Source organism: Eublepharis macularius, chromosome 11, assembly GCF_028583425.1.
Source record: "Eublepharis macularius isolate TG4126 chromosome 11, MPM_Emac_v1.0, whole genome shotgun sequence".
Classification (NCBI taxonomy): Eukaryota; Metazoa; Chordata; class Lepidosauria; order Squamata; family Eublepharidae; genus Eublepharis; species Eublepharis macularius.
The window spans coordinates 31041246-31064795 of NC_072800.1; the positions used below are offsets into that span (position 1 = coordinate 31041246).

The following is a 23550-nucleotide window of genomic DNA, read 5'->3' on the forward strand; positions in this document are numbered from 1 at the left end:
GATGTTTTAAATACATTATTCCTTCTTTAAAACCTGGAATTAGCAAACTTTTTATCAAATTAATCCAAACAGAATTTTAGTTTTCAAATTCTTTTTAAAAAAAGGGAAATTCACTCTTAATAGAGAAGTTGATACAAAAACGTTTTTATTTAAGTATGCATGTTTATTCAGCGATAAGTAAAAGTACACGTATTAGGAATAGATGGAATTCAATTCACTGATCCTTGTCTTCTTTGTTCAGTGAATTCAAGCATAAAGAAAATTATTTTAATAGATTCCTTATTTCCAAATCTTTCAACAATTTTCATTACAATTAACATGATGAGATATACCAGTGCTGTTACTCTGAAACAACTTTTGCTCTTTCAAAATAAGCCTCAGTTTACCTTGAGAGGATTCAGGATTGTGGGTTTTTTTTCTTTTACTGATTTGAGAATGTGTAGTTAAATGGTCAAATCTTATTCTAGAAGTGTGGCAGGAGGAAAGTGGCCAAGAACAGTTCTTGGCGGTGGATTCCCTCTGCCCCCTTTTCTTATGAGCTGCTCTTTGAAGAGGATAATGTTTTATCCTCTTTTAATAAGATTAAGGCTTCCAAGTAGAATCCAACATAATACATGTGTACTACTATCAAGTAGGGTGCAAGATCACACTGTGTTGTTTAATTTGGAGATGGATGAGAATAGTGATGTTTTGTTGAAAAGTATCTTCTTAATCTGATTTAGTTCTCCCTAATTTGTAAAGTTTCCAAATTTCAGAGATCTTCTTTTGCATGGAGGCAATTTAAATTATTTAATTTATGATAACAAGGATGATACTTCAAGAGAATAACAGAATTTGTAGATGTGTATTAAAGAATACCTACAGAATTATGAGACGTTAGGTAGTATTACTAAGAAACTGCTAAAGCAGCACTGTAGATGCTTATAAGGCAGAGCTTGAAGAATAATCTGCTAGCTTTGCAAACTTCTAAGACAGTGAATAGAACTTTGCATCTGACAACTTAAAACACATACTTTCCTTCTAACTGTATGGCTCAGTTCAGACTGTCATCCATACCATGGTTTGGAAGCTCAAAAATGCACTCTAGGCTTACTGGTTCCTCTTTTCTCATAAATGGCATCCCCTTATTTCTTGTTTAGTGCTAGTTTGTCATGATACCTTAATTATTGCTTGCCTTCCAGATTGGAAACCCACCTCAAACTATGGTTTCTAATTCTAATGTGAAGTTTATCCATTAATTCTAGGTTGTTTGTTTGTATGATATGACAAACTATTTTTTGCTAAACATGAGTGGAGAGAGAAGGAAGTGTGCAAGTGTCCAAACTAAGCCACTGTTTTCATTTATCTATCCTCTCTGGGCAGGAATCTGTTGGCAACTACTTATTTATTGATTTGTTTCAAGTATTTTATATCCACCTTTTCTATCATTATGACTAGGGCTGTGCTATTCGGGTTTCGCTTTGGGTAAAGATACCCGAAGCGGACCCTATTCAGCAAGCTTCAGTATACTGAAGCAAAGCTTTCCGAAGTATTCAGAAATGCTTCAGGGCTTGTTTAAAGGGCCCCACCACTGCTTGCAAGCAGCGGTGGGGACCTTTAAACATCAACCCTCCACCTCCCCACACCTACCTGGCAGTGGCTCCAGGCCAGCTCCTCTGCCGCCGTGCCGCTGCCGCCCGAGCCTGCAGGGTGGTGGGGAAGGCTGGAGCCACCTCCTCCAGCCCTTCCTGCCCCTCAAATGGTCGCGCTGCAGCGGTGGCACAGCGGCCATTTGAGGGGCAGGAAGGGCCAGAGGAGGTGGAGAAAGCCCTTCCTGCCCCTCAAATGGCCGGCGCACTGCAGCCATTTGAGGGGCAGGAAGGGCCGGAGGAGGCAGCTCCGGCCTTCCCCACCACCCCGCAGGCTCTGGCAGCAGCGGCAGAGGAACTGACTTTCTCCAGGGTGCGCTGCCTTGTGCTGCTGCTGCCCAGCTGATGACCCTCCCGCTGCCAGGTAAGTGGGTGGGGGTTGGAGGGGTCTCCCCAGGGTTGGGTGGGGGTGGAGGTCTCTCCCTAGGGTTGGGTGGGGGGGGTGGAGGGGTCTCCCCAGGGGGGGTGGGGGGGGTGGAGGGGTTGCCCCAGGGAGGGTGGGTGGGGGTGGTAGGAAGTTTCCCCCTCTCACTTCAGTATGCTCCGAATCGTCAAGGAGCATACCAAAGCGATTCCTGAACCCCGAATTGGCCGCTTCAGATTTGGAGGTATTCCGAATCGGATTCCCGCTTCAGGTAAACCCGAAGTGGGAATACCGAATCTCCCCACCTGTGCACAGCCCTAATTATGACCCCTAAGGTAACTTTCAACAAGAATGAAACCATTGCAATGAAGCCCAAAACAACTAAAAGCTGCAGAAATAAAAAGTAGTACACTTAAGAGCTTTAGTTCATGAACACGAATCAAATATTACATGTAATCAAACACTATTTTAGAGGTGTTATGAATTATTAAAAGAATTGGGTATGTTGTTATCATTTTACACAAATTAGCAGGAATACCTGTTTGGTTGTTAGAGTCTGTTTTGTCTATTTTCTGTTGCAAGACGAGCTAGAAATGTTCTTTGTTATCCTTTGGTTATAATGACTATTTTGTAAATCAGAGGTTCTTAATCTTTTATACCTTAATCACCCCCAGTGGACCAACAAAGCCTTCAGGCACCCCATACCTAGTTGCAGGGGTTTGGGAAGTGGTAGCCTCGTAGCAAAGAGGGGGTCCAGGGCCACCCATGGGAAAATTTCTGAAAATTTGAGATTAAAATGCACTAATAATTAGTGATTGTTTTAATATTAAATTTGGGGTTGGCCAACTGACCTTTCCCTTTTAAAACTATGTGTTTTAATGTGAAAAGAAAACTAGTTGATAAAAATGTAATGAGAGCCAGTTTGGTGTAGTGGTTAAGAGCACGGGACTCTAATCTGGAGAACCGGTTTTGATTCCTCACTCCTCCACTTGAAGCCAGCTGGGTCAGTCACAGCTTCTAGCTCTCTCAGCCCCACCTACCTCACAGGGTGTTTTGTTGTGGGGATAATAATGACATACTTTGTAAACCACACTGAGTGGGTATTAAGTCATCCTGAAGGGTGGTATATAAATCAAATGTTGTTGTTGTTAATTTAATACTACAAAAATGAACAAAAAGAAAGTTCAAATTGTTAACTAAAAATAAAAGCATAAAAATTAGTGAGTATGCTTTTTTATCATTTATAATCTAGAAAACAAGAACAGCTTTTGATAAGGCAAGATGTATCCAGTCAATTTCTAGTCTTGATTCTTCTGACTATTTCACTTCTTCCCTTACTTGATAGGCATGAGGTTTTCCCTGTTAGCCAGAGATTTGCTAAGTAACTGAGTCCACAACAGGATTTCAACAGCAGTAGCTTTACTGTAGTCAGTATATACAGAGCAAGCACAAGCAACACAACTCAACTAGTCTTCAGGTCTCAGGCAGAAAACAATCTTGTAGTAATTGGTTACTCAGGCAACCCCTGCATGTGCCTAATTACTAGACAACTAATAGTCCAAGCAGGGGTTGCCCCAGTAATCAGTTCGTTACAAGTTTAGTTTAACTACACAAATGCTTGTTGTTTCAAGTTTTAAATCACCTTTACTATTAAAAAAAATTAAATCTTCAACAAATCCCAGTACCTTCTCATCCCCCCCCCACTTCAATCACCACGTGGGGGTGAAATAACTCTTAGTTAAGAACCCATGCTCTAAATCCTTATCTTTATCCCTGGTATCAGAGGCTCAGTTATAAGCTCATAATATTTAACCAAAATTAAGATGACCAGGATTCATATCACAGCAGGTTTGCTTTTGAGGTAATAAGGTTTTCATGTCATTTACAATCTCATCCTATTTGGAGATGTATCTTTGTGAAGTTATCCCTACTTAAACCTTCTTTTCTGCACCAACTTATAACTTACAAGGTGATGGACTATTCACTGCCATCCACGGGCTTGATATGTCAGGTCAAAAGCTGGTATTAAATTGGTCCCATGTTCTGATTAACAGAATTTAACAGGAAAGATTTCATACTGACTTTACATAATGAAACAGCTTTAGTTATACCTTCCCCATTAAAATCACAAATCCTGTATTTTAAAGGTAAACTGAAAAGTATGTTACATAGAAGAGATCAACTAATGGATGACACATGTTGGTGTAAGTTCCCATCCTTGACTATGTCACTGGTGAGAGAATGCATAAATTAGTACCCGGACCTGGGAATATACTGTTACTCTGAAATAAAATAACAGAGTTATTTATCAATTTCCATTAGGCAGTTTTTGTTTTTTAATTTACATGCTAGGGAGTAGAGTACAAAAAACCTAAATGCTGTTTCCAAAGTAACCGATTCCTAATTCTTGAAATTCAGTCATTGAAAGAAGACTTCTTGGCTTCGTAGTTCCAAGCTGTTTTTATCTGTGGCTTGCTAGTAGAGGCATGCAATGAAGTTGCCAGTTGTTATGGTGATTTTTTTTCATGACGTTTGGGCACGTGTCCATTTTGAACTGAACTGAGACAAACCTCAAAAGTATCAAATGTTTAGAGTAATACTTCTTCCAGCAGCTTTCTGAATTACATTTTAAGTATTTCAGAAAGAAAGGAAAATGCTTTGCTAAATTTATTGTTAAAATCTCAAATTCTTCATGCAGGTTCATACCACAGAGTGTTTAATACTTAACATATATGGACACTAATGTCCAGTGGCTAGGTGGTCAGAAATTAAGCCATTGTGTTTCAGAGGATGTTGCTAAGATCTTACTTGTCTGGTGTGTTCAGCAGAAGTCCATAGCCACATTGCTTGCAGTTAAACAGTTCTCAGCTATAAGATCCGTTCCATCACAAAGAAAACCTATTCCTTAGTTTTCAGAAGAAAACTTAATTGTGGATTCAATCATTGGTATAAAATTTGTTGAAGTCTTAGAAACTCAATATGGCGAAACTGATATTTCACTAGCAGCTAAAACCCAAAATCTCGTGGACAAAGCAATGTCGACCAAATCAGTAAAGATGTTCTTTTTTTGTTTGTTTGAGATTGAAATCAGATGAGCTATACAGCAAGTTGTTTTCAACAGCCTTTACCAAACCAACTGGTATAATAAAAGAACTGAATTCTGCAGATATAAGCTGTTATGAGTATAGTTCACACAGTTAGCCAGCTTACTTGTTCATCTTTAAAGCTATAATGCTTGAGTTTTACATTTTAGATTTTTTGTTTGTTAGGTGTTTATTCTAAGATCATTCATGGATTGCCTTAGCAGCATCTGTCCTGTTGTGTGTATGGACTGTCAGTGTATTCCACTATCTCTCCCACAGTTTCAGTTCAGATATGCTTCTCACTACATATAGTGCCTTCACTCTGCATCACCCGCTCAAATTATGGAACTCTTTCTCCAGGGATATTTGTCTGTCCCCTTTACCATTGTCTTCTACTAGCAGGTAAAGACATCTGTAAAGCACCATGGTGGTTTTAAACTAAGAAAGGAAACCTGGCTAACTCTCTTTTTTCCTTCTTCATTTGCGTAAGGACCCTAATGCCTGGAAGTTCAGGATTTTTTTGTAGAAAGGAAGTTGGGTAAAAAAGAATCTCCCTCTACATCTTCCAAAAGAAGAGTAATTCAATGAAAAGTTTGCAGTTTTGTAATTGTGCTCAAATAAGGGAACTGTTTCCCAAAAGGTATCATTGGGTAAGAAGGGTCTTTTTCCTGTGAGTTTACTCCCAACAGATCTGCGATTGCCAAACAGTGCAGCTACATCTTGCCTCTGTGTGTAGCGAGATGGGGAATGAGCCTATGGGCTTTCTCCTTGCCTGTCTCCTGCTTCCAAGACTATGTGTAGTGAATACTCAACAACAACAACATTCGATTTATATACTGCCCTTCAGGACAACTTAATGCCCACTCAGAGCGGTTTACAAAGTAGTCCATTATTATCCCCACAACAAAACACCCTGTGAGGTGGGTGGGGCTGAGAGAGCACCAGAGAACTGTGACTAGCCCAAGGTCACTCAGCTGGCTACAAGTGGAGGATTTTTAATATCAAGGATTCTAAGAGGAAGTTGTATCTCCCTTTCCTGAAGAACCCAGCCCCCTCTCCTCTGTTATGGCTCTGGTTTCCCCCCTCCCATCCAATTGTTCCCTCCTATCTTCCCAGTTGCCTGTCTTCCTGTAAGGTGACTGGGTGACTGACCTTAGATTGGTCGGCCAGTCTCTCTTTTAGAGAGAGAGAGAGAGAGAGAGAGAGAGAGAGAGAGAGAGAGAGAGAGAGAGAGAGAGCTTGTGATAAATCTACAGAGCTTGTGAAAACTTGCTTGGAGTGTAGATAATATCCCTCTGCGTAACTAAATACAGTAAAGCTATTTAGTGTGAACACAGCTTAAAAGAACATGATATTAACACCTTTATAGAAGAGAAAATGAGTCAGTTCAGCACCTAGAATTAAAGCCATTTATTTGCGTGTGTGAAAGTCCCTGTGCTTGAGTCAAGTTTCTCAGATAATTAAAGCACATACAGTGTTAAAGAACTTATAATGTAAAGGCTACTATAGTTGCTTAATTATTCATACATATATGCAATTTATCTGTCATTACATCCGAGGTGGCTTACAATTCAGCTGTTCTATAATGCCAGATGGAATGGGGAGTGAAGGTATCAGTGCGCAGTTGGTCCTAAGCAGGCTGATACAAGGATCTCACTAGCTCACCCTTATATTCTTTCTCATAAAAAATACATTTGGACCAAAGAAAAATGCTTTCTGATTATTTGCTTCAGAATACACATGTTTTGCATACCTGAAAGCTATGTGTCTCCTTGAGGGTAATAGTTAACTAAGATTCAAGGAGTTTGTCGTGATAATTCTTGTGATTTGTTTACATCTTATATAACACTTGTAATGACTTATATAATGACTGTGAACCTGTACAACTACTAATGATATGCAAAGAAATGGCTCTTCCCTGCTTGTGACATTAACCCTGCTATAGTTCCAGGGTATGTTCTTGAGGGCACATGATATGGCAGCCTTGCTGAAGCAAATCAGACCTGAGTTTAGGTGGGAAACATCCTACCAGTCTTGTGTGTAGCGCCTTTAGATCTACAGAAGGATGGCAACATTTAATTGCAGTAATATATTGGGAAAAATACATGGGTATATAGATGCATTTTTGGAATTCTTGTGCTCCCACAAAAAGCTTTTCACTCATAGGGAGGAACTAAGAGGCCACCAGCTTTTTGTAGCATGTACTGATTTGTTGTAAATATTTAATGCCATTATCTCACTGTGAACTTTGCATTTGGATAAATTATCTATTGCTTGTGTATATTCATTTTATGGAAGGATTTCAGGATAGTGTTCCTTTACATATTTCACTAATGTTAGGAGCATCTGTAATGATTTTAAGTAGATGTGTGTATATGTCTTTAAATGCTTGGTGTGGTATAGATGAAGAGTGGGGGTGAAAGAGAGTGATGAGTGAGTGATATGATTGGTTGATGACTGAGAGTGTGGGCGGAGTGAATGCAGTTTTAGACTGAGAGTGGAGAAAAAAGAGTCAGTGAGGGCAAGAGAGGCAAGCGGTGTGCAGCCTGAGTATTTTTAAGCGGTTCTGAGAGATATAATGAGTCAAGAGAAAGCATGCAAGCTGTGTGCAGCCTGAGCTTGTTTATGTTGTCTGAGAGAAATGTAACCTGTGGGGTAGCCTGAACTGTGTGTTTGCGAAAGAACAATCAGTCAGGAGAAAGCAGGCAAACTGTGTGTGTGCCTGAGAAAAGGTCTTACTTGTAATTGAGAGAGAAATTAACATCAAAAGCAGGCAAACTCTGTGTGAAGCCTGAGAGACGATCTGTGTGACTGGGTTTAAGTAAAGTAACTTTAAGAATTGAGAACTACTCTTTTGAAACCATCAAGTTTTAGAAATAATATGAAACCGATACGCTTCTTTATAAAAATAAGTTTATTTTTTATATATATCCCAGAGTATCTGTCATTCCTATATTCCATTCCTTTCCTCAGGGTCACATAGTACCACGAAAAAGCCTGACCCTTGGGCACATTACTAAAAGGAGAAATTTTAAGTTATTCTAGAATTTAATTCCTGGTGGCAGCAGTCTACCAAGAAGGGGCAAGAATAAAAAGATCAAAGGCAAAATCTACCCAAGAGAAAGAAAGGGTCATAACAGCATCCTACATAGACACTTCTAATATTGTTTTTTGCAAGTTTTTAATGACTCAGGGTTTATTCCTAGCAATTTGTGGATGCAAGTTTCCTTCATTTTTCTCCTCCCAGTAGTCCCATCCAGCCTCAGGAAAGTTGGTTCCTAAGGAGAGCAATTTTACATACTTCTTAGTGGAGCCTCCATGATCTATATGGCTGCTGCACCACACAACTCCAAGAATGAATGTTTCTAGGGCTGGAGGGGAAATGCTGGATGGATTTGCACCAATCACAGGATTCGACCCTAGTTTTCTTTCAGAAGCCTTTTTAAAGGGTTTTTGCTATATTTGTACCAATGACTTGGAGGTAAGAAACTACAGGTAATGAAAGGTAAGAAATTACCATCAGATGTTATTGAGAGTTATGCTGCCTGTTCTGAAAAGCTTGTGACATTACTTGCTGTGGTACAATTCTCAAAACAGAAAAAGAGTGTATTAATTGACCTTATGTTTAAATTATCTTTACATTTAATTGTATACATAACTTATAAGAATTGGGAACAAAAGTGTTGTAAATGCATTCTAATTCATATTTGTAAGTAGCTTCTAATAGTAACTTACAGAGTTCATATTTCTTATGACATTTTTAAAAAATGTTCATAAGGAAGCATTTTGTAGCTAATGAGTGAGTTTTATCTTTTGTTCACACATTTTAATGTCGCTTAGTTTACTATATTTAGTATCTGTCTTGAGTAAGGCTGTAGCTGGAAGACTTTTCTAATTAACACAGATTGTAAAATAAGATACCCTCTCTATGTATAATGTTGTAAATGTTTTGCAAGTAAAGTAAGTTGCAGTATAAACAGTATTGATAATTGATTGAGTTAGAAGCAAGGTTATTATCATTTGCATGATGTTCCATTTATTGGTACAGTTGCTGTACCATTATTGTTTTGTGACATTATCTAGCTTTCTCCATGTGAGAGAGTGTGTGTGTGTGTGTGTGTGTGTGTGTGTGCTGTTCATCACAATCATAATAAGCAGTAATTTCACATATGCATCAAGGGTAGAGGATATATCATGTAAACACAGATTTTATGCTCTTATAAAGTATGCCTAATTGTTTCCTACAAACCTTGTAGCTTTATTTTTTTCCATCATTTTCACATTGAGCTGACAACCTTTTGGGTAAGGAACTTCATGGTGGCATTTAAATAGGCACAATTACTTGATAAACAGTGGGGTTACAGAGAACACGGGGAATCTCATTGGCACCACTGAGTCATGAAGGGCATCAGACCTCTACCCATGAATAGAGGACTTTATAGACTTCATTCATACATCCAATTTAACCATGGTTAACTAAAAATGTGCACAAACCCCATCTTGTGCTAGGCTTGCACATTTGACAATTGTCTGCCTCACACAGAGTGCAAGGAAGATATTGACCTTGAGAGGCCAGTTGTTCTCACTCTGGTATAAGGCAGCTTCGTGTGCACTTTCAAGTATTGCTTCTCTTGACATAGTTTAATGAAGAGGCTTCAGGGGGAAATGGTTTAAAAAATACTTCTGAGTCTATTTTACAACAAAAAAGTCTTGACCCTTTGAGGGGGGGGGAATGTACTCTACCCGGCTTATTTAAAAATGCCAGTTCTTAGTTGCTCAATGGAGAAGGCTAAATATAAAAAAATGCTAAACAAACATGCTAAATTTCATGTTTTGTATGGAATGTCTGCAAGAAGAAGAGCAAACATTGGATGCCAGAGGGCCATGCATGAGCTCTTTGCTCTTTCATTGTCATAAGAATTAGCTCAGAGAGGCGTCTTGCTTGGGACAGGGACTATACACTATGCTATTGGGTGCTGTCTGCTGATGAAGGTATGTGCCTACTAGGGAGTTTCCACATTGCTAAACATGCCATGTTATATTTTGTTTCAGAAAGATTTCATCTCTGTGCTCAGCTTTATACTTGTTTTAAAATTTTCTGCTTCCCTTCCCTATTGTATCTGTTTCATTAAATGTCCTATTGTTCAGTGAATTGTTCTAGCTGGTGATTATATGGAATTTAACTTTGACTGTAATCCACCATGTATCTCATGGGAAAGGTGGACTATAAATACATAATAATAACAATAATAATGGTTTAAGAGTAACTCCACTTTCCTGTATGTAGAAATGCAAATTCATCTTAACTGAAGTCAGTTCCTCCCTCCAAGGTGGGCTTCTTCACCAGGGTTTAAGCCTGGCTTACGATCCTTGTTAATACAAGAAAAACTAACAACCCAATCCTCAGGGCCACCGAGGCAAAGGTATCCGGCTGCCAACATGAAAGCAGTACAGCTGGTCCATTCCCTAAGGACAGTCTACAAGGCACAGATGGAATAGCAAACACCTCAGAGGCCATAGCAACCCCAGTAACAGCCTCCAATCAAATACCAGCAGTTGATGAGACCTCTCTGAGTGGCATACAGGCATAGCCAATCACTGCCCACTGATCCAGCTACTGACCCATGATCCCACACACCCCATGAAGAGCTAGTGGATAACCTGAGCAGCCACCTCAGTCTATAGGAGAAGGGCTCCCATTCCCTTGATAGGGGCCTGACTGGCATCCCTGCTCTTGCCCCACACCTCCTTCCCCTAATAAAGTAAAAATAGAAAATAAGAAAAGATGGAGGATGGGCAAAAAGCCTCAGTCCCACCCTCAAGACCAGTGTAACTTAAATGCCGGGCCAGAAAGGTAGGTTCAAAAAAGGCATTCCATCAGGCATTATATTCTTCACCGCACTTCACATAACCAACCACCAGCCACACAGGGCCAGGCAGAGACCACTGCACAGAAAGGCATGGTTCTATGGAAAGGCCCTGGGATAGCAGAGGGGGGCTGGTTCAGTCCCCACAAGGAGAGAGGCAAGATGCTGGCAAAAGTATCAGAGCTGCTGTTTTGCCACCACAAATCACAAAAAGGGGAACAGGATGGCCCAGCCAATGAGTTCCCCTGGAGATCTATAGTTTTGGCAGGACTGCCGCTTCAAGCCCCTCTATGCTGCTCCCATTCAGCAGCTCACTTGTTCCCCCCTAGGTCTCCTGCTTCTGCATTGAAAGCTCTGTGACTTATTAGATACCAGCTGTGCTATGTAAGATCCAGAGACCATCCCCACACATCAGCCACACACACCCTTGGATCACCCACCAGCCCAATTCCCATGCAAACTGCACAGAGCTGCCGGCACAGTGTGTGGGGGGAAATGGGGTGGGGATCGGTATGTGAGAACAGCCTTCAGGATGCCATTGGACCCCTGTGATGTTTTGCAGCTGAACTAAATAGAGGTCCAGTGGCACCAGAAAGATGAACAACAACAATCCCAGTATGGGCATCCCTGAGTCAGAGCCTGCCCTCTAATACATGTGAAGAGGCAGCCCTTAGGGGAGGTCACAGATGGGGGTGGGGTGAGGCAGGGACGGTTGTGGAGCTAGTCTCACCCACTCACAAATAAATGGACAGGGACAGATTTGTATAACACTCCAGGCCTCATTGAACTGCAAATCATGAAGAACTCTGTTGAATTGGGTTGACAACCCCTTCTGTCCAATATAGTGCCTGTGCCTTTGAGAGCTTCTCCCATGGCCATGCAGCAACAAGCTTAGCTCAGGTCTCCCCCCGCCCCCACCCCAACACCATGCACATGCTGCTGGCCTCATTTGTGAGAGCCAGCATTAGTGGGAATGCTGCCTGTAGGCTTGTGCAAGGGGAACAGGGGAGGTAGGTATGGACCAGGGCAGCTGGATTCTCACCCCTGCTCACCTTTCAGTAGGTGGTTGCCCTTTAGGGTTGAGTCTCGAGAGAGGGGTTCTGAAAGGAGACACATTAGCCACATAGCATAGACTTTGTTCTCCCCTTTGGATATTAGTGCTAAGTCCTCCCTCAGTGGTGCAGTGGGCCCTCTCTGTGCCTCTCCTGCCACTAAAGTGCAATGCTGTGAACTGTAAGTGTGTAAGGTAGAGACCTCTGATACATTGTCCCAAGTCGTGTGCACTACCTATTGAATTACGAGGCACCCTTGCTAGAGTTAATGTAGTAATGGAGGGTTATTATTGGGTGCAGGGCAGTTGACTGCCACGAGGGAAGGGGTGATTGGTTGCAGCTGTTGTCAGAATCCTGTGCTCTACCCGGGCTTTGGGGCAGGGCCACGCTTGTGGAGGCGAGCGCTTGACCTTTTCTGTTGAATGGATGGATACCTATGGTTTTTGCTGGTGTAACTTACCTGCTGGTTTGTGGGAAGAGTAGTGATATCTAACTAGGATCTGGGGGACCCAGCTTTGAATCCTCACTCTTCTGTGGAAGCTTGCCAGTCACAATTTCAACTTAACCTAACTCACAGCATGGTGGTTATAAAACTGAGAAGGGGAGAATGTTATAAGCCATTTTGGGTCCCCGTTGAGTGTATTTGGTATTGGATGTGTTTGCAGTATTGTTTGTAGAAAACCAAAGCATTTATACTTTTCAATGTTGTTAATACGCCAAACAGTACAACTTAATATGGTAACACATGATGCATTATATGTTGTTAAAAGCAATATTATATGTTTAGATCTGATAAAGAAAGTAAGTGTTGGATTCCCGCCCCCCGCCCCCCCCCCCACAATTCTGTTTTTTTACGGGGAAACAGGATTTTTTCCCATTGCTTTACAATTTCTGAAATTTTTACATCTTTAGCCATCATAGCTCATAAGTTCTAGGATCTGGGAATTCCAGATTCAGATTCAGTTCTGCCATGGAAGCTTCATGGGTGAGCTTGGACTGGTCACGTATTCTCAGTCTAAACTACCTCACAGGGTTACAAGGATCACCTCACAGGGTCGTGAGGATAGGTTAGAGGAAAAGAGAATGATATCAGCAGTTTTGAGCCCCCACTGGGGAGAAAGGCAGGCTATAGAAGAAGTAAATAAAACAGGTGCCTAGGAATCAGGACTACTATTGAATACCTTGCATCTAGTGAGGGTAGGAAGACCTCCAAATGATGTGGCATTGTGCTTATAAAGCTGGGAGTGACTAGAGTTTTCTATAAGGTTTTATAATTACCATCATTTTTCTTGTTCTTTCCTGTGATTTTAATTAATGTGTTTAAATGTTATTGTTTGCATATATTTGACTGGTCAAATGCCAGTTCTTCTGATCTTCCGCCAATACAGCTGCAATGACAGCCAGAGAACAGAGTGAGCCACAGGGAGGGGGTTAGGAGAAGCTAGTCTAGCAGAGCCCCTTTTTAGTTTACTTTCCATTGGTTTATCGGCCATATGTCAATTAAGTGACTAAGAAACTTGCACCCTGGCTGTTGGTAATTTTCCTTTACAGGAAGTGGTTTTTAATTTAATTTAATTTTGCTTCATTTATACCCCACCTTTCTCCCCAAAGTGGACCCATCATCTCTCCTATTTCCACCCTCACAACAGCCCTGTGAGGTAGGTTAGGCTGGGAGTGTGTGATTAGCTCAAGGTCACCCAGCGAGCTTCTGTGGCAGAGCAGTATATTGAACCTGGTCATCCAAATCGTAGTCCGCGACTCTAGCCACTACACCGCACTGGGGGTGCACAATCCTACAATGTTTTTCAGGTGGTTCAAGGCACTGTCCTTTTCAGTGTTTATGATGCTTGCTAGAATTGTTTCAAACATGTTCAAACCACAGTTGTTTCTGCTGAAGAAAGACAAAGTAGTACTTGCAGTTCAGCACCTTGGCTTGTAGACTCATTTCAGTCATCTTTTGTACGCCAAAAGAATTGTGGGTCATCCTGATAGCATGTTGCTACATCTGTTACATTTACACATGATGATCAGTTGCTGAGCGCATGCAATGAAATAATGCATAGCAACACACCCAGCACTGTGCTCTGTAAGTAGTGGCCCTATGGCAGAAATTCAAGTTTACAAGTGACTTTACTGTTGCCTTGGATCATTAGTTTCTCCTCCTCATTGTTACCAGGTGCTATATGAGGCGATATATTTCTTAAAATGAACTAATTCTTCACATGGTTCCTGAACTTCCTTTCTTTATTATTGCTTTCTCATATTTCATTGGCATTGTTTTTCCACCCCAGAGTTGCACTCCCCACTGCAGAGTAAGGCGATTGGTAAACTGCTGTTGAATAGTGGCCAGGTTTTCTGTATGATCAAAGTTGGCCATACTGACTTCATGAATCCAAGAAAAGCACCTTCCCATTGTACACTTATTCTGGCCTCTCTTTGAAGAACCACTGAAGTCTTGCTTGTTTTCTTGACTGCTTTTCACTAAATTAGTCAGTGTGATGCAGTGGTTAGTGTTGTACTAGGACCTGGGAGACCCAGGTTCAAATCCCCACTCTGCCATGAAAGGTTGCTGGGTGACCTTGTGCCAGTTATACATACTCAGCCTAACCTACTTCACAGGGTTGTTGTGAAGGTAAAATGAAGAAGAGGACCAATGAAGTAATCCCATTTGGGTCCCCACTGAGGAAAAGGTGGGGGTATACATAAAAAAATGTTGGCTCTACAAAGCTTTGAAGGGTAGCCTAGCAATGGAGGTGTAAGAGAGAAGCGCTAGATGATGAGCAGGTGCCATCCTTAGAAATGTTGAGAGGAGAAGCTGTAAGGATGTTCTGTTTGCTAGGACTTTTAATGGGATTTAGGCTGCAGGCTTATTGGGGAGGATTAATGTGGCTTTATTGTGTTTGATTTGAACTTGTAAGCTGCCTAGAGCCACAAGGAAAAGGTGGGTTATAAATATTTTGCTAAAATTTGTAAATCAGTTTTAGTGTTATATAAGATCTGGTTGCTACACCATCAGTCTAAGCATACCTGCTGCTATTGGGTTGATAGTGGCAGATCCAATTATCAGTCTTTCAGATTTGTCACCGAATTGGATTGGATAGCTGTTTATTTTTCCCTGGATTGTTCTATTAATATATCAACAATTTTTATTACTATAGATGGTGCCAGATTTATTTTGTCACTTTCCTCTTTTCAATTAGTAAAAGAAAAATATGCTATTACTTTTAGAAAGCCTAGAGCAAAATTCCTATGTACAGGTATAACATTTTGGTTTAAAGCACTGCTTTCACCTCTTAACACCTATATATGAGGAAGGGTATAAGGACGTAAGCCTAGATCTTTGCAAAGAAGCTCATGTAAACTATTTTCCCTGTGTTCTGTGGGTACACATCATAATATATGTTGTGGTGGTGCAGCTTGTAGGTATGACTCTACAAATCTATGACAATTATTTTGAGAGATTCTGGTAGAATAGTTCCTCACATTGAATCCCCCCCCTCGATTTGGCACAGGGATGGAATGTGGAGGTTTGATGTAAAAGCTGTAGAAATTAGTTCATACTATCTTTTCAGCAATTTTCCCTTTCAGTAGCTGTCATACCAGCCTCTGCACAAATGTTTGTTAACGATTTTTTTTTAAAGCTTTGATTTTACTAGAGTTAGCTGTTGAATGGGAAACTTAGCCTAGGCCTCTTGAACTCCTTAAGAAGCTCATGTTGAATGGCTGGATTTTTCCTCCTCCCATTCTTCAAACTATAGGTTTGTTTGTAATTGGTACTTTCTCAAGGGATAGCCAGTGGATCTGCTGTGAATGCATCATGTGCAGTGTTTTCTAACTATTGCAATTTTGGCACAGTCAGAGGTACCAACTCTTGTAGTTTGGCAGTGGTTCATTGAAGAATGCTAGGTTAGCTAGGTAAATTAGATTCTTGTTTGACTACTGCTCATATGATGTACACACAAGGAACAACTGTGTCCCATGTAATATGGCCATGTGCCTCTTGGCTCCCCCTCCCTCCAAATAATTCAAATAATTAGTTGAGGGGCTAAATAATAGAATTTGGGCATACTTGCAGGATGTGTAGAGCTCTTCAAAAGACATTTTAATATTCTGTAATGCAGTATTGTCCCTGTAGTGTACTTATTCTATTTTTAGAAATGGAAACCTCAAAGAAACTGGAAATGCAGGCATTGTACAATTAAATTTTATCTTGAATGCATTTTTACCCTTAGTAAATAGGTAGTGGTTTTATTCTTGCATTTAAAATAGTCAGCAATATGTACTATTATAGTCTTATGCTGAAAGGGTTAAAGTAGTCTCTTCTAGTGAGCGCTGAAATGTTGTCTTCCAGTTCATGTGCAAGGGCAGAGTACAGTTTCCATGGAAACTCATGGAATAATGTGTTTCATGCTTTCCCCCTTGCATTCTGATAGTATCATATCCCTGCATGCAAAATGCTCAGAGTTGTGTTCCACTGTAATAATTGGCCAAAAGGAAACATATTTGATGTTTTCAGATACACAGTATAAACATTTAAATTTTCAATGTAATTAAGAAGCAGTGATACAGTATGCATATCTGGCCATAGTGCTAAGTATTTCTGAAACCACACTTTCGAAAGTAATATCTACATTAATTTTTCTTTTCATCTGAGGTTGCTAATGATCCTATTTGAAAAACCTGTTTTGCATAATATGCTGGAAATACTGCCTTCCAGGACGTTGTTTCCCCCCCCCCCCCTCAAAATAAAAGCACAGTGAGTTAAACAAATGAATTTGGAACTAGAGATCCTTGTGACAGGCAGGAAATTTGTAATAAAAAGGTTCTGGGAAAGGAAAATCTGATAAATGATTGGTTGTGTGTATATCTGTGTCTGTGTGTATTACGGCAACTGTGTGTCAGCCTCGCCCATCTTGTTTGGGTGGGAAACTACAGGTTGGATTTCCCTTACATTTTCAGGGTCCTAGAGAAATTCAGCTTGTGTTTAGCTGATATGTAAAATGGTCACATTTGATTTGTGAAATAGTGGGAGTTTCGTTCTGTAAAGAGAATATGCTGTAGAGAAAGTAAAATAATAAGAGATGAAAGAGCCACTTTGATAAGGCAAAAGATGCTTCCTTGAATTTAAGAGAGTAAGATCTCTTGTTTTTTGCCTCTAAAATTCCTTTAAAAGGATTATAGAATAATGGCTGTAAATGTTTTGCGTGGGAATGAATTTATGTGTGTGAAGAATTTTCACCTTTTCATCTGGCAGTGGCTACCAGAAGATGATGTCACCTTGCAGCTGATTGGCTGTTTCAGCACCTAGTGCAGGGAAGAGAGAGAAGGATGCCGGCACAAATCTCTGTGGTGGATCTATGGTGTTTTCTGTCAGTTTTATATGGAATCTTTTGATTAGTACTGAGATTGTCCGTCCGTGTGGCCATGTGAGCAAACAGGAGCATCTTAGCGTTAGGGGCAGTAAGAGCTGTCAGAGGAATGAGGCGGCTGATCTGCAAACGGATCTGTGATTGTAAGTGTTAAAATAAGGGTGGAAGAAATGAAACAGGGAGTGTTAGTAGACACATTGTGGGAGGATGTGTAGCAGAAATGGCATGCTTGTGTAGTAGGGAAGCAGGTTTTTTTCCTTGAAAATTCTGGAATGAATTTAGAACCTGTAAGGGATTGGTTAAAGCAACAAATCAGAACAATTTTTCTTTTTTCCATACCAAATTACCAAGCTTTTAAAATACATATATCACCTCAAGAAGAGTCATTTGCAAAATCCACTGCATGAAATGAAATATTTTTTTTTTACTGTTCATTGTCTGTCTTACAGGCTGTGTAGACAAAGAACATAATAATTAGTATTGATTTATTTGATATTTGGTGACTTCTGGTGAGAGCTGCTGCAAGGCAGGTTTTTTTAAAAAAAATATGGAATACTGACATGAGGTTTTCTTTAAAACATCTTTTCCAGATAAAAGCTTTGATGATGAAGAATCAGTGGATGGGAATAGGCCATCTTCAGCTGCTTCAGCCTTTAAGGTTCCTGCGCCTAAAAAGCCTGGAAATCCCTCAAATACTTCAAGAAAGCCGGGTTCTGCTGGCGGGCCTAAGGTTGGAGGTAAGATTGAACTATTCAAACTTGATTTTTTTTTTTAAACTGGCTCGGGCACTGCCAAAATTGTATCAAAGAATTTTGAAGGGTGATGTTTAATTCATAACTGCAGTATTATTGCAGAGCAGGGAAGTGTGAAGAACCTTGATAGACTGTGTTGCTTATATGAATAGACATTTTTGTGAGGATATAGATATTCCAGTTAATATACAAATTACCATAAGTGCACAAAGGAATTAGATTTATGAAATATTTGTGAGACCATGTTGGCCACCTGGTTAATGCAAGATTAAAAATTTTGTAAAAAATGCACGTGATATATCACTAGATGCCTTCTTATGAATGGCTGGAGGTGCACTTCTTGTTCCCTTGCATTGCATTGTGCACTATCTGATGATTTACTACACTGATCCTAATTAAAACTTCTGTATTCTTTTTGAATAATTGAGAAATAAGTAAAATACTCTGTTGATTATCATCCAGCTGCTTAACAGGATGAAGAAAAGATATGGGGATACTACAAAGCTTACCTTGACATTAATTTCAGTATAAATCTGACATACTACTCTCATAAACAAATCTACTGTGTGCATTGTTGTCCTACTTCCATAAACTGAGACAAAAATTTATTTGTTCTTTACAAAGCTAGAAATAGAGTTGTTTAAAGGAATAAATGTTTCTGTGAATTTACTACTTTGAAAATGGTATATCACAAGTTTTACGTGATTTTTTAAAAAATGTAAAGCAAAGGTTGAAGTACCATAGTGATACCTAAATATATATGTAAGTTCCATTAGCTTATCTAGCAGCTTTACCTGATCCTTATTCTAGCTTTCATTTTTACCGTATTCCAGTTTTAAAAGTTGCAGTTTGCCTCATATGTGATGGGAGGTTTGCTGTACCTGATTTATTTTTTAAAAAACTCTGAATTCGGAAACAGCCATTGCTATGCAAATAGCCAGACATTAGTAGAACATTGTCTTGTTTTGTACAACCCTGTGGTTTTAAGCCTATAGCAGTGTAAAATAACTCTGGTGGTTAATGTATTGATATAAATCAAGGAAATACAGTGATTTCAATCTCCAAGAAAAAACAGTTTAAATAATTAATTTAAATTAAAATATTCCATTATTTCGATACTTCGTAAGTAAAAGTGCTTACTAATTTGTTGCAGTAACCATAAAACATATTGATTTAAAATTGCATAGAGCCTTTATGCATCCTTTAGATGGGACATTAACAGCACAATCCTGTACATATTTTCTCAGACATAAGTCCCACTGTGTTCATTGGGGCTTACTTCCAAATAAGCGTGCATAGGATTGCCCTATTAGTTCCTGAAATATAGAAAGATTTTTACTAATGTAGAAATCATATACAGGTGATGATTGAAAACAGTGCTAGAAAGTGTTTCTTTTTTCCTGTGTTCCTTTCAGCTTTAGTCTGTCTCGTTGTACTTTTCAGAATCCGATCCAGAAGCAGGGATTGGTGTTACTACTGGATACATCAAAAGCAAGCAGTTTCCCAGATAGATCACTGGGCACTGGGCAATGCTTGTTGTGATGTGCTAAATCCTGGCCCTCAGTATCAAGGGATAATATATAGTCCTATATGTTGAGTGACAAAATTGTTTTCTTATACTTCTTTATAAAGAAAAGCATTTTTCAGAAGTTCAGTAGGATTGCAAGTTCACATTGAAGAGATCATATGTTTGCATTGAGTTCAGATTTCATTTTAACCTTGTTTATTTCAAAACCATGTTTATTTCAAAAGAGAAACTTACACCTGAAGCTTAATTAAAAAAAAAATCAAATATTAAATTTTAAAGTCTGATGTTATTCAAATTTATTTTAATCCATTCTGCTGCTTGTATAAGATTGCAACAGGTGTATACTGGCTGTGAAATTGTAATATGGTGACCCTAACTTTAGCTGATGTTATAGAAGGGTCAGATGCAATACCTATTGGCTCATACCTATTTCTGTGTTTGATGTAACCTCTTATCATTTTACTATAAGCCGTATTCAGTTAGTAGTATCTATAAAAACCAGTCTTGTTCTTTAGGGAACAAGGAACCATGTGAAATTCTATACTAGAAAGCAAATCCTTAGTACCTCCACACATGCTTGTCTGATCAGCATACTTGGAGAATGTAAAACACGTTACTATTATTATCATTATCATTACCATCATCAATTGTTGTTGTTATATTTATATCCCGCCCTCCCCGCAAGCGGGCTCAGGGCGGGTTACTATGATTGGTTGACTCTTGTTTTCCTACATAAACCATAACGGGAAGCTATGTAGAAACTCTTTCTATGGCATGAGTAAGCATTAAAATGGTCAGTTCATTGGATTGATAATTAAAATGTATATTAGTCTAGTGCCTATTAAAGTTTCAAAGCATTTCCCATTGGGGGATCAGCTGTCTGTTGTATATGGCCACTCCTCACTTCAGCTTGGAAGTGGCTGTCAAATGAATTTCTTTTCCGCATGGAAAAGTGAGATTGTTTTTTCCATTGTGAGTTAGAGGTGTTTTATTGCAAGTAGCTCTAAGAATCCAAGGGAGTTATTACTCATAATTCAACAGCAGTTCTGAAATTATTTCTAAAATCTGGTTTCTATCCATTTTAAGTCATATGTGGCTTTCTGACATGCTCACATGGCTCTTCTGAGCACTGTTCCCCATGGCACATCCCCCATATTCCAGGAAAGTGAGCACTTTTTTTAGAAACTGGAATAATTTACTATGGGCCCAGGATAACAATGTTATCTTATACGTGGTAGGGCTGAGTCTGGGAATAGTGGCTTGCCAAAGATCACCTGATGGCAGAGGTCAGAGTTGCATTTGAACCTTCCTAGCTCATGTTCTTGTGCACTTCTCTAAAATATTAATTTAATGGGTTTTGTATGGTTATGTTTTAAGTTAATGTGGAATAAATTTATTATAAAAAAATTAAAAAAATAAAATATTAATTAGCGCAACAAGTGGCAAGTATGCATTGTGGTGGCATTTCAATAGCAACAACAGAAACAGTTTTCCAGAGAACCATGCAAGTAGGTCCACATGGTGATTGTCTGAATTTATCACCTTGCCACATGAAAAAACTACTTTTCTATAGCCACCATAACCTTTTAAAAAGATATGTAGTGCCGCTGGCCAAACTCAGAAGCTCTTTGTATTCTATCCTGTGAGTTCAAGAAATCTTCAAAGAGCTCACAGATTTCATGGAAGTATCCGGGTTGGCCACATGAGGCCTTTGTAGCAATACGCTACCATCTCCCCATTTACCTTAAGTACCATTTTCCATTTTCACTAGGAATCTGCAGTACAACTTCATTTTGAAAGAAAATAAACAAAAAGCCAAGTTCATAACTATCTAAAAATATCAGTTAAGATGGCATTTCACAGATTAACATGAGCAATCTATTCTCTTCTCTCCCCCCACCCCTAAAGGAGATTACAATAAAAATTTCAACAATAGTAGGAAAATGTGGCAGGAAAGAAACAAGAATAACCACGAAAATGGCTTTTTTTCTTTTCTATATGACATTAAAAGCTAAACTTTTAATCAAACTCTGTAGATTTTGGTGAAGGAATAGAGAGATGGCATAAGAGCAAGAATAAATACTGTTTGGGTTACCATTTTATTGTTGGTGGTAGAGAGTGCCCTCAAGTCAGAGCTGACTTATGGTGACCCCTGGCAAGATTTTCATGGCAAGAGACTAACAGAAGTGGTTTGCCATTGTCTGCCTCTGCAACCCTGGTCTTTGTTGGAGGTTTTCCATCCAGTTACTAACCAAGACTTACCCTGCTTAGCTTCTGAGATCTGATGAGATCAGGTTTGCCTGGGCTTTCCAGGCTAGGGCCATTTTATTGTTAATATTCAGGATACCAAGAGGGCATGCTTAAAGAGGCCATTGGCCATTTATAAACCAAGGTCACAAAATATAGGGAAAAATATGACTACTCTGTTGGTATTTTTTTTGTCAAATTTAAATATTTTATTAGGTCATTTATAAGCTAACGTGCCAGTGTGTATCCACTCAAGTGTTAAAATAATGGTGCTATTTTTATTTACAAAATATCTGGAGCATGAAAGCTGCTATTTCACCTAACCCATCACAAACATGTTTTCTGATTTGTTAAATGAGTTGCCCTAAGGATATGTATATGAAGTGACCTTTCAACGCATGGCATTAAAGCATTTGCTTAATGCTAATTTCGAGACAAATACATGTTGGTGCTGGTGAGTAATCATTCTCATTTGCATCCTTCATATTTTTAAAGACATTACCAATTATTTTATTGTATTTTACAACAAATGTAAGTTCAGTTTTTTGAAGGTAGCTCAGTGACCTGGCCTCATTTCCCTTTCAAAGTAGTTGCAGTAATTTTAGAAAAGGTTAAAAACTGCACAAATACTCCTTATTTAGTCTAGCAAACACTTTGTTCCCCTCCCTCTGCTAAGGTATATTTCATGTCCATGCACCAGTTACCTTCAAACTTTGCACTTTCAGCAAACTTTCTAAATAGCCTTCTTTGTCCAAAGAAAGTACTAATTACTGTGTAGTACTGTAGTTCAGATAAATACTGTTCTTGGGGGTCAACGTCAGTGAAAACCAAATTGCAAATTGTGTTCTGGGCCTTTGAATACTGGTGATAAGCATTTTGAGCTTCTAATGTATATCTCTGCTCTATTTTTGTGATGAGTAAAGTTTTTTTCCTGTTACTGAGGAAATGGAAAGCATTGCTGGAGCACGGCTAGCAGTACAATCCTAAATTATTGTGCTGGAAAGGACTGTGTTTATGATTGTACTGTAAATCTTACAAATTTTGAAGATCTCAAAAGATTCAGCTTCAAATAATCATATAACAAAACCACTATTAAAAGCCCTTTCGTTCTGCTGATGCTTCTGGTTGCTGCTTCTCTGGCCTTGTAAAGGAGAATTTAACATTCTTTACTTACCCTCCTTAATTCCATCCTGATCTCTACTGGTAATTACCTTTATTTAATTTCATTTTAATTTAACCATTAACTAAGCCTTTATATATTATGCCAGCCTTTCTACTGTTTTTACTTGAGTACAAGAGGCAACCATCTTCATCTTGCTTTCTGCAAGTAGTAGAAGCAGAATAAAATATGCAGAATATGCAAATCTGCTTAAAGTACATAATTTCACAAAAAAACAAAACAAAAAATTTCTGGTACAGAATTGTAACCCTGTCAGAGAGAGTAAACTTCTATTACTAGGTTACTAATATATTGGTATATTTTGAGTAATATTCTATAGAACTGATGTACTGTCGAAGGCTTTCACGGCCGGAGAACGATGGTTGTTGTGGGTTTTCCGGGCTGTATTGCCGTGGTCTTGGCCAAGACCACAGCAATACAGCCCGGAAAACCCACAACAACCATCATTCTATAGAACTGTTTAACTTACATATTGAATTT

At 39.2% G+C, this 23550-nt stretch overlaps 1 protein-coding gene across 5 annotated transcripts in view; it reads left to right on the top strand.

The window, feature by feature from the left end:
• The window catches only part of CLASP2 (cytoplasmic linker associated protein 2), a 161078-nt gene that overhangs the window by 61679 nt on the left and 75849 nt on the right, over positions 1-23550 (top strand). For all 5 annotated transcript variants that reach the window (XM_054991913.1, XM_054991914.1, XM_054991915.1 and 2 more), the window contains one exon: positions 17954-18100. In XM_054991913.1, coding sequence (XP_054847888.1) covers positions 17954-18100 — 147 coding nt within the window. The remainder of the gene's footprint in view (positions 1-17953; positions 18101-23550) is intronic.